General features: G+C 36.9%; 1 protein-coding gene across 1 annotated transcript in view; it reads left to right on the forward strand.

The window, feature by feature from the left end:
* The first annotated feature begins 899 nt into the window (after window positions 1-899).
* The window catches only part of kiaa0930, a 28,433-nt gene continuing 15,786 nt past the window's right edge, over window positions 900-13,546 (forward strand). Inside the window, exons 1-4 of the mRNA XM_067392426.1 lie at window positions 900-1,170; window positions 8,805-8,953; window positions 9,596-9,700; window positions 9,838-9,915. Of these exons, the coding sequence (XP_067248527.1) occupies window positions 1,029-1,170; window positions 8,805-8,953; window positions 9,596-9,700; window positions 9,838-9,915 (474 nt within the window). The 5' untranslated portion in view covers window positions 900-1,028. The remainder of the gene's footprint in view (window positions 1,171-8,804; window positions 8,954-9,595; window positions 9,701-9,837; window positions 9,916-13,546) is intronic.

Genomic DNA, 13,546 nt, shown 5'->3' on the forward strand with positions numbered 1-13,546 from the left:
GTGTGGAAAGACATATGGGTGAGTAATTGACCCTTCGCTAGGAGTTTGATTGACAAGCGATCTAACCAATCATAACGTCGAATCCGCCATTTTGTCCAACAAAGCAGTCAGGAGTTAGAAAATTAACCTCGGTGGACTTGAACTTGAAAAATGGTGTGTACTGACATATTTCCACGTTTGAAACAACATTCCTTCTGATGTTCATTCATGTTTATTTGATGCTATGAATTAACTAGTAGGAAGAGATGATCGGTTCATGAACCGCTTGAGCGGTTGAAAGCTAGGACTTTGTTTAATATCATAAGTAACCTGCTTTGTCTTGTCTGTCGACGTGTTGTCAGTGTCCTCCACGATGTATTTTTCACGGTGTGTGGTGTGACAGAGCCATGGCTTGTCGGACAAAGCAACAGAAACTAAGGGGGGCGGGTCTTTGCGAAGGGTCAATTAATGACAGAATTCTCATTTTTGGGTGAACAAACCCTTTACAAATTTAAAAACGTGAAGCTTTGAAGCTTTAAGAATCTTTTGTTTCGAATCAGTGTTTCGTAGTGTGGCTTCTTTATGTCATAAGTGTTTTGAATAAATGTGACTCTCCACAACACCGTGTTAAAAAATTCAATTAAAGAAACCGAAATTATACTGTGCAACACCTTCAGGAGAACATTGAAGAGCATCAACAGATTTTTTTACAAACAAGAGGAAAAACATATACATAAAACGGTGATAAGCAGATGAAAAGCAAACTAAACCTAATCAAAAGAATCACCCAAAAATGCTCATATTGTTTCTAGAATCTGTCACACTTTTATTACTAGTTTATCAGTGATTTTAGTAGAAGTGGCATGCCCCCTTTATAATAAGTGACGCCTACGGCATGACGTCAAGGCAGGAGCATGGGGTGTTCCCGACGCGAGTCACGCGACGCGTCGCAGCTGACGGAAGTGCAGGGCGCTCGTGTTGTTGTGCTCGGCTTCTGTCATGTACAGCGGTCTGTGATGTTGCCGTGAGATGAGCGGCGAGATCGTGTCATGACAACCGCGCGCATCATGGCAGCTCTATCGGGTCAGAGCGATGATCCCGCCGAACCGGACCAGTCCCTGCAGCACATGCTGAAGGCCATCGCGGACGAGCGGAACCGCCTGAACGTCAAGCAGGACCTTAGCGGACTGGGTCAGTACATTCAGCCGTAAACACTCACACCCTCTCTGCCCTTCATTAACGCTACTGACGCGTCAGTATAACTTGATTTTATCATGACGGTCAAACGCGAAAACAGGCCGCGGTCATCAGCTATTGTTTCAGCTGGTGCTCCTTTATGACATCATAATTCACGAGGCGCGCCGCCGCTATCTCCAGCCTGTGATGTCATAGTGCTGTCTTCTCACTCCAGCGTTCTATTCGATATCTATCTATCTATCTATCTATCTATCTATCTATCTATCTATCTATCTATCTATCTATCTATCTATCTATCTATCTATCTATCTATCTATCAGCACGTCAAGGTTTATATTTCCTACTTTATGTTTGGTGAAATCACAATACAACTCCCTCATAGCTAACACCTGTTGAAAATGACATTAACGTTACTCAGTAATGTACTGATTATATATTTATAATATTGCTCTTGAAACTACGTTTTGGCTAATTTCATTGACTGTCCCTGTGGCCTTTTCCGTCCTATTGACAACACGGCAAAAGGGATTTGATGAATTTTTGGATGTTAGGTGCTTTTTGCAGGAAAGCTGCTCTCATATTTCAGTGTCGTGTTGTTGTCAGGGTCAGAGTTCGAGTGATTACTCAAGTCACGTACAGATTTATCATCAAAGATCACAAACAAAAACACTTTAGAGTGACTCGCTCTTATTCTGAGTGAGTCATATGGATATTTATGTTCTCCTCACTCAACTTAGCTAAATTTCTCTGAAGAAAGACATTTTAGAGCTTTTCCAGAACATCTTTTCCTTCATCATGTTTGATTATGGTGATGGTCTTTGTGCTTCTCTCTCGCTCTCCCTCTCCCTGTCGTCTTTCTTTGATGTTTTGTCCCTTTTAAATATTTCATTCTCTGTGCGACACACTGTTAATGTTTTGCAAGGCTCTTCACTTCTGCTTCTGTGAACATCCTCTGGTTTACACGTCTGTTAAAGTGTTATCTTTTTACTTTACTGTAATATTCAGTTTGTTAAAGGAACACTCCACTTTTTTTTGAAAATAGGCTAATTTTCCAACTCCCCTAGAGTTAAACAGTTGAGTTTTACCGTTTTCAAATCCATTCAGCTGATCTCCGGGTCTGGCGGTAACACTTTTAGCATAACTTAGCATAGTTCATTGAATCGGTTTAGACTGTTAGCATCTCGCTCAAAAATGACCAAAATGTTTTGATATTTTCAAAAAAAGTGGAGTGTTCCTTTAACATTAGCTAATGCATTTAACGAATAGTGAACTTTTTTATATTATTCTAGATTTGTTAACTTATATCTACAGTGCACAGCATAAATGAGTACACCCCCTCTGAAACTTCTGAAATCAGCAATTACTCAATTACTTAGAAGACTTGTTAGGGTTCTTTAGAGATATAATGTTCCAGCAAGTCCGCTTAATCAGTTACCAAAGAAGCATGTCAAAATAAGATTTTCTTATCAAGGTGATAAAATGTTGTGTAGCAACATTTCCTAAAAGTTACTAAATAAAATGAAATAAAAATGTTCTGGTGTAAGTTTAAGGCAATGTTTGATCAACAGGTAAGTATTTAAACATTTGAAGAGAAGTAATTTTTTTGAGAATTAAAAGTATTATATACCCCACAGAATCATTCTCAGACTTAATGCTGACAACAATGGAAGCACTTGGGAGAGAACTGTCAGGAGACTTATTTCTTAGCACAGAAGAGGACAGTGCTACAAGAGGATTATCAAATCATTGTTTTAAGTGTGAAAATATAGTAACACAGAAATTGAAAAAAAAAAAAAAGTTTTGTGACAAGACCCCTGAAATAATCAGGACTTCATTTTAAGCTTTCGTTTAGTGATGAGGGATTTTTTTTGCTAGACAAAGAGCAGGAGAAATACCAAGCGACTGTCTCAGAGCCAGCAAAAGCTATGAAAAGAGTGACTGTTTATCTCACAGAGTAAGATACAGCCTGCAGAAATGACATGCATGATTGTTGTTCTCACTGGAATTACCTACTGTGGCCAAAGCACAATAAAGTCAGTTAGCCATTTCCAAAGCCCATATTTACAAAATCTAGATTCTGGGAATCAATACTCTGGTCTCATGAGACCAAATCAATAATTTTGGATGTAACAGCATCCAAAATGTTATGGTGTTGGAGTACAGTGAGAAGTGCCTGGTTCCCACAGTAAAGTTCAGTACTAGTGAAGCTCTTATAGGGATATATGAGTGCTAAAGGTGTGAGGAAGTTGTGCTTTATCAATGCTTTCATGAATTCCCACACCACTGTGTAATTTAATACACAAACTTGAAACAGAAGATGTTACCCTTTCCTCATTCCCTGCATTGTTGGGCATTTTTTCAACATGACAATGAGGATATGCATTCTCCCAAAGTGAAAAACCTTCTGTGGACATGTATTGCACTCAATTTTAACACTCTTGAGTGTCTGTGGGGGATTCTGTAGAGACGAGTTGAACAACACTCCCCATTAAAGATCAAGGCATTTAAAGAGGTCATCATCCAGGAGTTAAACAGGACAGATGTGACAAGTTTGTCATGTGACAGTTTGTCATGAACTTTGTTCGTGCCAAGAAGGGTCACAGCAGTATATTCAAAATTATGGAGGGCATACTAAGTACTAGAATATTATACATTTGTTGAATTAAATCTAGGGTGTATACTCATTTCTGCAATCCTTAATTTAAACAAAATTGGCTAATTTACTCATTTTCTGGCTATTAATGACATATCTCTCAGTTTTTATTATGTTAATACATTTTAGTTTTGCCATCTTTCCATGAATTGTATTAGTGATCATAAAGAAAATACATCTTTTGTATTGGTTCAGAGGGGGTGTACTCATTTATGCTGTGAACTGTACATTTTTATTTCATGTTTTGTTCATAAATAATAATGCTGTAATCTACTCTGTTAACTGAATTTCACTTTATTATAATTTTTTATTTTTTTTAAACCCTCAGTCCTGTTATTTAAGCATAGGTTAGTTGGATCACTTTCAGGATGTTATTAAACCAGGGATTTTTCTTTATCCAGCTGTGTTACCAGAGAAATATATTATACTCATGAAACCTGCTTGCTGGTTACTGGGGAAATAGCAGTATAAAAGTAGATATTGCAATCTTATGGCAAGTTATCCTGAAATTATGGCATTAAAGAAATATCCCATAATTTACTCACCCTCAACCCATCCTATCTTCTTTCAGCCAAACACAATCAGTTATATTAATAAATATCCTGGCCCTTCCAAGCTTAATAATGGGAGTGAATGGGGCTTGAGATTTTGAAGCTCCATCAATCCATCATGAAAGTAATCCAAACGGCTCCAGTGGGTTAACAAAGGCTTTCTGAAGTTAAGCAATGAGTTTTTGTTAGAAAAATAGCTATATTTGAAACTTTATAAACTATAAATACAAGCTTCCGCTAACGGCCGTACACGCGTTCATGAGAGAGTCGAGTTCCGGCAGAAGAGTGACCTCTGACCTGAAGTAGGATGTAGGCGTAGCGTAAGCTTAGGTGGGAAATTACCCTTCACAAAGACCCGCCCCCTTACTGTTGCTTTGTCCGGCAACCCATGGCGCTGTCATACATCATGGAGCAAAGAGGACACTGACAACACGTCGACAGACAAGACAAAGCAGGTTACTTATGATATTAAACAAAGTCCAAGCTTTCAAATTGTGTAATTTTTTTTTTTTTTTTTTAAATTTGAACAATAAAAACTGTTTTGTGGCTCTTTTATGTGTCGTGAAAAATTGCTGTAGCGCCTCAGCTCAAGCGGCTCGTGAACCGATCATCTCGTTCCTACTAGTTAATTTATCAAATAAACATGAATGAACATCAGAAGGAATGTTGTTTCAAATGCGGAAAGACGTCAGTACTCACCATTTTTCAAGTTCAAGTCCACTGAGGTTAATCTTCTAACTCTTGACTGCTTTGTCGGACAAAATGGCGGATTCTACATTATGATTGGTTAGATCGCTTGTCAAACTCCCGGCGAAGGGTCAATTGACAAACGTGGAAGCACAGAAGATAGAAGAAAATGCTGGTCATGAAAATGAAAAGTTTTAATATTTCAGTAAAAGAGAAGAGGAGGTTCAGCATATGTTGAGGTCAGTCTTCCGCTAGAATTCGAGTCTTCCCGTTGCTGGAAGCCAGTGATTATAAAGTTTTAAATAGGTATATTTTTCTTACAAAAACCTATTGCTTCTTTTCAGAAGGCCTTTATTAACCCACTGATGTCATATGGATTACTTTTATGATGGATGGATGCACTTTTGGAGCTTCAAAAACTCAGGCACTATACCATTACAAAGCTGGGAAGAGCCAGGATATTATTTATTATAACTCAGATTTTGTTCGGCTGAATGAAGAAAGTCATATACACCTAGGATGGCTTGAGAGTGAGTAAATAATGGGATAATTTTCATTTTTGGGTGAACCATTCCTTTAACCAAGGAAGCTCCATTGGAAGAACAGATCTGGGATGTCATTGAAACCTTTCAATCTTTCATTTTGGTGAATCATGGAGACTCAACAAAATATTTACACAGATTTCCAGTGGGCAAAAGCTCCAAAAAACTTTAAAATGAGACCTTAAGGCTCTTAAGACAGTACAACAAATTGTCAAATGAATTATGCTGTCTGCTCTGACTAAATTCTATTGAAGTTGGTTTCTAGCTGTAGAAGAACTGAAAAGTTTCAGTAGCTTCAGTGGAACTCAGGAGAAGAAAGAAGTAGGTTGTTGTGCTGGCAGACAGTGCTTTAGATGGTGTGTGTGTGTGAGTGTGTTGAGTTGGCTTGTGTGTTGCTGTTGATCTACTACAGCATCTGTTCAGAGGCCAGAGATACTGCTGGACTTCACAGTCACCCTAACATCACTTCAGATTTGGCCTTTTCATTTAATTGCTTTATGAAATATGAATTAATCTTTGCTTGTAGATTTAGAACTGAAGCTTGTTAAGTGGTAGATCTTCAGGCAGAACTGAACCTCTTCCTCTTTCCAAAAGGGGATATGAGAGTCCAGGTCATATGATCATTTCTCTTTTTAGTAGCTTGAGATCCATGGAAGTAAATGTCACGTTAGGAGCTACTGAAGCACTACTTTACAGCACTTTCCATTGGCAGGGTGCTGCTGCCAGAGCTGGAACAGTTCCGGACAAAACTAAATGGCTCATTAACATCAATAAAGATGTCACCAGTGGACAACATCCAATGTTATGTGTTTGGCAGCTCCTGCCTCTTTTTGTACCCTGCTTGTTTGAAACTAAACTATTTTATTTACATATTGAAATGTTAGATGCTTCTCAAATAGAAGGCTGCATCCTACCGAGGCGGTGTCCTTTATAGTCCAGTCCTTTAGAGGCTTGAGGGCTCATGTCCTCCTCAGAATTAAATGCTAGAATGAGTCTGTCTAGTGCATGCCTACGTCACGAAAATACTAATAAAACTTAATTTTGGAAAAATAAAGCTCAATACTGGCTCGTTTTCCTTCAGTTTATTTTTGTGAATTGGAATGTGAACAAAGGATTGAAGGTAGCGAAGGATACATTCCATCCTATCCCTTCAAATTCAGCTGAACGAAGGCTGCCTTTTAAGGATCCTTTCAATTGAGATGGCCTTCAGCGACGTTTGATGACTAGGCAGCTGAGATATGCAGCCTTCGTTTTGAGAAGCACCCATAATTTAATTGATTGCTAGTAATTACATTTTTGTATATATTTAACTTTAGGTTGCTTCAGAAGCAGCTCATGATGACATAGACACTGAATTAAATTACTTTTGAATATGTTTAAATATGTTATCAGACCTTGTAAGTCTTGTATACAAAGTCTATATCCATTTTATCCTTTGAGAATTTATTGGATGCTGAAAGGTGGGCTTTTTATACCAGAATGAATCTGGGGGTTGTTTACAACACCGTTCAACTAAAAATGTAAAACTTGTTATGAGTTTTAGTCATTCATTTACACAACAATGACGTTTTTGGGGACTGAAAACGCAAACTTTTGAATACAAGTGAAAGTTTTTGAAAACGATACCGTCACACAAATTTGTGAAAACATTGACGTCATGCGCATGTGTTTTAAATGTCTGTAGGCGCAGCTTTTTTTTTTTTACAAAGTGACATCGCCAACTACTGGCCTGGCATGAATATTACAGCATTTCTAGTCGTTTTCTTCGGATACGTGTGAACGGGATTGTTTGGACAACATTGGCATCTGTATGTGAAACTTTTCAAAAATGCAAAGTTTTTAGTACATTGTTGTTGTGTAAACGTACCCTAGAACTGAATGCAAATGACTCATTTACCATTGGTTAATTAATATTATCCATGTAGCGAAAAAGGAAAATCATTCTAGAGGTGGAGCAACTCATTAAAATTTTGGGTAAAGATTATGAAAATTTAGAACAATATTCATTAATGAATGTATATTATTAGGCAGGTAAATAGGATCAATTTTTATTTCATATTGACCACAATATCTTCAAAACTGTGAAGTTTACACTAAAATTTAAAGGTGCCATCGAATGGAAAATTGAATTTACCTCGGCATAGTTGAATAACAAGAGTTCAGTACATGGAAATGACATACAGTGAGTCTCAAACACCATTGTTTCCTCCTTATATAAATCTCATTTGTCTAAAAGACCTCAGAAGAACAGGTGAATCTCAAAAAAACACAGACTGTGACGTAACAGTCGGGATCATTAATATGTATGCCCCCAATATTTGCATATGCCAGCCCATGTTCAAGGCATTAGGTAAGGGCAGCCAGTATCCGTCTGGATGTGCACAGCTGAATCATCAGACTAGGTAAGCAAGCAAGGATGTTGCTAATGTACTGTTAAATGTGGTTAAAGTTACCATCATTTCTTACTGTATTCACGGAGACAAGAGCCGTCGTTATTTTCATTTTTAAACACTTGCAGTCTGTACAATTCATAAACAACTTCATTCTTTATAAATCTCTCCAACAGTGTGTAATATTAGCTTTAGCCGCAGAGCATACTATCAAACTCATTCAGAATCAAATGTAAACATCCTAATAAATACTATACTCACTGATGTATGCATGCAGCATGAATGACAAACACTTTGTAAAGATCCATTTTGAGGGTTATATTAGCTGTGTGAACTTTGTTTGTGCACTGTTTAAGGCAAGCGCGAGCTCCGGGGGTGGGGAGCGTGAGGAATTAAAGGGGCCACAGCCTAAATTGGTGCATAGTTAATGATGCCCCAAAATAGGCAGTTAAAAAAAATTAATTTAAAAAAATCTATGGGGTATTTTGAGCTGAAACTTCACAGACACATTCAGAGGACACCTTAGACTTATATTACATCTTGTAAAAAAACATTCGATGGCACCTTTAATATCAACAACATCTGACAATAATCAGAATTTTTTTTAAATATGCCTACAAAACTATATTTTTGCAGTCTGTCCACTTATTGTGTATGTGTGTACTTAAAAAAAAACATGACTGAATTATTGTACATTTACTTTTTTATTGCATTTAAATAAAAACACTTGAATTATTAGTGAATGAGTCCCATTGCACCCAATTCTTGTTTCTTGTAATAAACTCTTGTTTTTTGTTTTGTTTAGGGTGCTTCAAGGATGACCGCATAGTGTTCTGGACATGGATGTTCTCAACATACTTCATGGAGAAATGGGCGCCCCGTCAGGATGATATGCTCTTCTATGTGCGACGCAAGCTCTCGTATGTCAGTGCAGATGAAACTGAAGGGAAAAAGGTGAGATGAACCTATTAATTTTGTGAAACATACAGATTAATGCAGAGAAAATGGATCCAAATATTTCACACCCATTTAGAAAATGTCATACATTTTTCTTTTTGTGAGCGCTGCAACTTGCAAACAGTAGTCATACATGTTTGTAAGGACATGAGTGAGAGTAAATTATGAATTTTTATTTTTAGGTAAACTCTCTTTAACAGCCAGTATGTCCTGTCTTCTGTACTCTGTTATCACCCAAACAGGAAAGAGTTCAAAAATAAGTCACAGACATCTGTAATAATTGCTAAGATAACAGATAAAATTGCTTTATAATCAATCATCTGGACATTCGTTGAGATTAATGAGATGGAGAACTTTTCAGATGTCTTTTTGGATGCAGCTGGCAGAGCTTATTCATGAAACGTGAAACTGTAGTTGGCATAAAAGTACCTGATAAGGATGTTAAATCTCACATACATTAATAATGCCATGTTGCACCAATCAGAGCTCACCAAAAATGATTTGAAATAAGTGTCTGGGAACAGACGTTTTGAAATGTCCAGGCACTAACCAGACAGAGAATTAAATGTTCCACCAAAAACTCAAATGCGGAGCATCTGAAGTCAGATTTGATGTAATGATGACTTGCTTTGGTTTCAGGTGGAGGTCGAGGTTTACAGAAGAGACTCTAAAAAGCTGCCTGGGCTCGGTGATCCTGACATCGACTGGGAGGAGAGCGTCTATCTCAACCTCATCCTGCAGAAGGTAAGCAAACTTCAGTGATCAGACGCCATGAGGTTTATTCATTGCTCTAAAAAATAAACCCAATCTCTCTGCGTCATTGACGTTTTCATACTGCTGTTTTGGTATGGTTTTGCCCATGAAGTCTTTTTATCCCACAGCTGGATTATGTGGTCACATGTGCAGTTTGCACACGCTCAGATGCAGGAGACATCCACATCCACAAAAAGAAATCACAGGTAAGACAACGTTTGTGCAGTTTGTGTATTGGAATATACAGACAAGTAACAGGGTTGACAGTCTCACAGTTCAGTCGTTTTTAGTCTAAGCTCAAGGTTATGATACTAGAAGGTGTTTATTATAAAAGGAATTGTTGTTTACTAAAAAAATCAAAGAAACAGGGTTAACAGTCTTATAGTTCGGTCAGCCTTTATTAACTTCAAGGTTGACGCTGCAAGTTATTACAAAGAAAATGAATGAACTGTTCAAAAATCTGTCGTTTACACAAAACCATAGTAACAGTCTTACTGTTCTTTTAGCTGTTATTAGCCAAATCATAAGATTATGAAACTACATATTGTTTGAAGTTTAATACATAAGGAAAGCTTCATTCATTTTTCAAAAATAGTTGTTTACTCATAGTAACAGGGGTGATAGTCTTTCTGTTGTTATTACTTAGTTGTGTTTAGAAAAGTTGTAGGGTTACAGCTACAAGCTCTTTGTCAAAAAAAAAAAAAAATTAAGGTACTTTTCAAAAATCGCTACACAAAATCATCGCAACACTGTTAACATTTTCAGCTTGATCCCTACTGAAACACCCAGACAGCACACATACATCTCCAAAATGTCTGATAAACATCTTTAAAGGGGCTAGATTTAGAATTCAGAAACCCTTGTAACTGGTGGCCGTTAAATGAACTGCAGTCAGTAACTCATTGCTTGTAACGTACAAGACACTGAACGTTAGGGGTGTAACAATACATCAATATAGATCGATACATTGATCTAATGTCTAACGATCCGATGCATCAATGCAATGCGTAAAAAATCGCATTATAGAGGCACCTTTGTTTTAACACTCTCCACATTCTCACACAATATCAGTCTATGCATTATCGCCAACGCGTGCATTGTAATTGTTTTTAAAGCCTTGCAAAAAGCAGTGTGCACACATCTCAAACAGTGCCCGTTAGATCACAACACTGGAGAATAGAGTGCTATGAATCGTTCTTCACACACACACTAACTGAAATTAAAACTGTTAAAAGAATATGGTCAATAAACTGCCGCATAAGAGCGCCACGCTGTTCCGCTCTGTATTGGAGCCTTTATAATAAATTTGCACAATGAAAGAATATTAAAAGCCTGTCTTGTTTTGTCCTACCTATAATATGTTGTTGCTTCATTAAAAACCTGTGCTATACATTTAAAAGAATGTTTTTTAATTATGTGTGTGTGTGTGTGTGTGTGTGTGTGTGTGTGTGTGTGTGTGTGTGTGTGTGTGTGTGTTTGTATGTATTCCTTGTTTATCAGTTTTTTGACATTACACATTTTAGCACAGAACTAAAATACTTTTTTACTACTTTTTTACTTAAAATACTGTCATTAGATTACTGTGTGAATTTTTTATTTGTGGATGACCCAATCAGGGTTCAGGATGTGAAATTTTGAAATAAATGTTTGTTATATATTTTGGTTGCAGTTGTGAGTTAATAAAAATTTAACTGGTTGTGTAAAATAGGCTCAAAATATCTAAATATTAATCGAATCGTATCATAATCATATCGCAGAACTTTTTGAGGTATCGGGAAATATTGAATCGCTGGCTATGAGAATCGATATTGTATCGAATCGTGATGAACTGTCCGATTTAAACCCCTACTGAACGTGATTCAAGGCCCTGATATACTCACAGCCAGGGTTGGGGAGTAACGGAATACATGTAACGGCGTTACGTAATCAGGATACAAAAATCCAGTGACTAATTCGTTACCGTTACGTCAAAAAAACAGTAATCAGTAATCAGATTACAGTTACATTTTGAAAAAAGGGGGATACTATCAGGATTACAGTCGTCGTTTAACTAAATAAATCATTATTTTGCCATAATAACACATATCAAGCGCTGCTTGATTATACAGTATTTCCTGGTTCTGTTGCCAGTGATGACTTACGCGAGCCACTCGATTGTGCATGCGCAAATAACACCAGTCTACAATCTCCTCAGACGCAGATTGAATCACTGCTGCTAGTTGAAACGATGCTGCCCGCGGGGAAAAATACTTTCAATTTATGGAAATTTTGCTGCTATTTTGTTTTCAAAGAAGAAAATGCATACAACATGAACACTTTCTTTATCATAAAGATGTATAATCAAAAATGTATGTGTGTGTGTGTGTATATATATATATATATATATATATATATTTTTTTTTTTTTTTTTTTTTTTTTTTTTTTCAGATCTGTGTATTCCCAAGTTGTGGAAATGAGGCATGATTGCTTAGCTTTAAAGGGATAGTTCACCCAAAAATGAAAATTTGATGTTTATCTGCTTACCCCCAGCACATCCAAGATGTAGGTGACTTTTTTTCTTCAGTCGAACACAAATGATGATTTTCAACTGCAACCGCTGCCCTCTGTCATTCAAATCATTGCAGTAGATGGGAACTTCATCTATAAGAGTGAATAAACCTTGCTTAGACAAATCCAAATGAAACCCTGCGGCTCGTGACGACACATTAATGTCCTAAGACACGAAACGATCGGTTTGTGTGAGAAACCGAACAGTATTTATATAACTTTTTACCTCTAATACGCCACTATGTCCAACTTCGTTCAGCTTCCAGTTAGTGAGGTCTGATCGCGCTCTGACAACGGAAGTGATGTCTCGCGCTCATTGAAGTATATGGGCGAGACATCACTTCCGTCATCACAACGCGTTTTTTGACCTCACTAACAGGAAGCTGAACGAAGTTGGACATAGTGGTGTATTAGAGGCAAAAAATGATATAAATACTGTTCGGTTTTCTCTCACAAACCGATCGTTTCGTGTCTTAGGACATTAATGTGTCGTCACGAGCCGCAGGGTTTCATTTGGATTTGTCTAAGCAAGGTTTATTCACTCTTATAGTTGAAGTTCCCAATCACTGCTATTATTTGACTGACAGAGGGCAGTGGTTGCAGTTAAAAATCATCATTTGTGATCGACTGAAGAAAAAAAGTCACCTACATCTTTGATGCACTGGGGGTAAGCAGATAAACATCAAATTTTCATTTTTGGGTGAACTATCCCTTTAATAAGTTTTAAAAGTAACCAAAATGCTAAACATTAAAATTAAAGCATAACAAACATAAACAGAAATGTTTGATCCGAGCTTGTTCATTTTGTTTATGATCTGATGTGATTTTTATAATTTTAAGCTCTAAACAACAACAACAACGATAATTATATTGCAATAGTTAATTTATCAGATTTGTAAAATATTTTTATTGTTGAGACCATTTTCTCCATAGAGACTTATAACTTATAAACCTTTTAAAGACAGACCTTCTGTGAGCTACAATGTTATTAACCTATGGTGTTATGCATTTGATGAAGCTATTCTTTCGCACTATTTTAACTTATTTTTAAAGTAATCATATTTATCAATTAAATCCATGGTAAAAAAAAAAAAAAAAAAATTACATTACCCATGATGCTGTACTGAAAATTCCAGGGCATGCATAAATAAATAAATAAATAAATTAAAAAAATCAGGGCAAAAGAGCTTGCTGGGAATGACCATTCCCATGAAGCACCTCAAATACTTTTTTGCTTCAAATAAAATTTCGTAACCACCTCGTAGCCCTGACAGCAACATAGTATTGGCC

This window comes from Chanodichthys erythropterus, chromosome 8 (assembly GCF_024489055.1).
Source record: "Chanodichthys erythropterus isolate Z2021 chromosome 8, ASM2448905v1, whole genome shotgun sequence".
Classification (NCBI taxonomy): Eukaryota; Metazoa; Chordata; class Actinopteri; order Cypriniformes; family Xenocyprididae; genus Chanodichthys; species Chanodichthys erythropterus.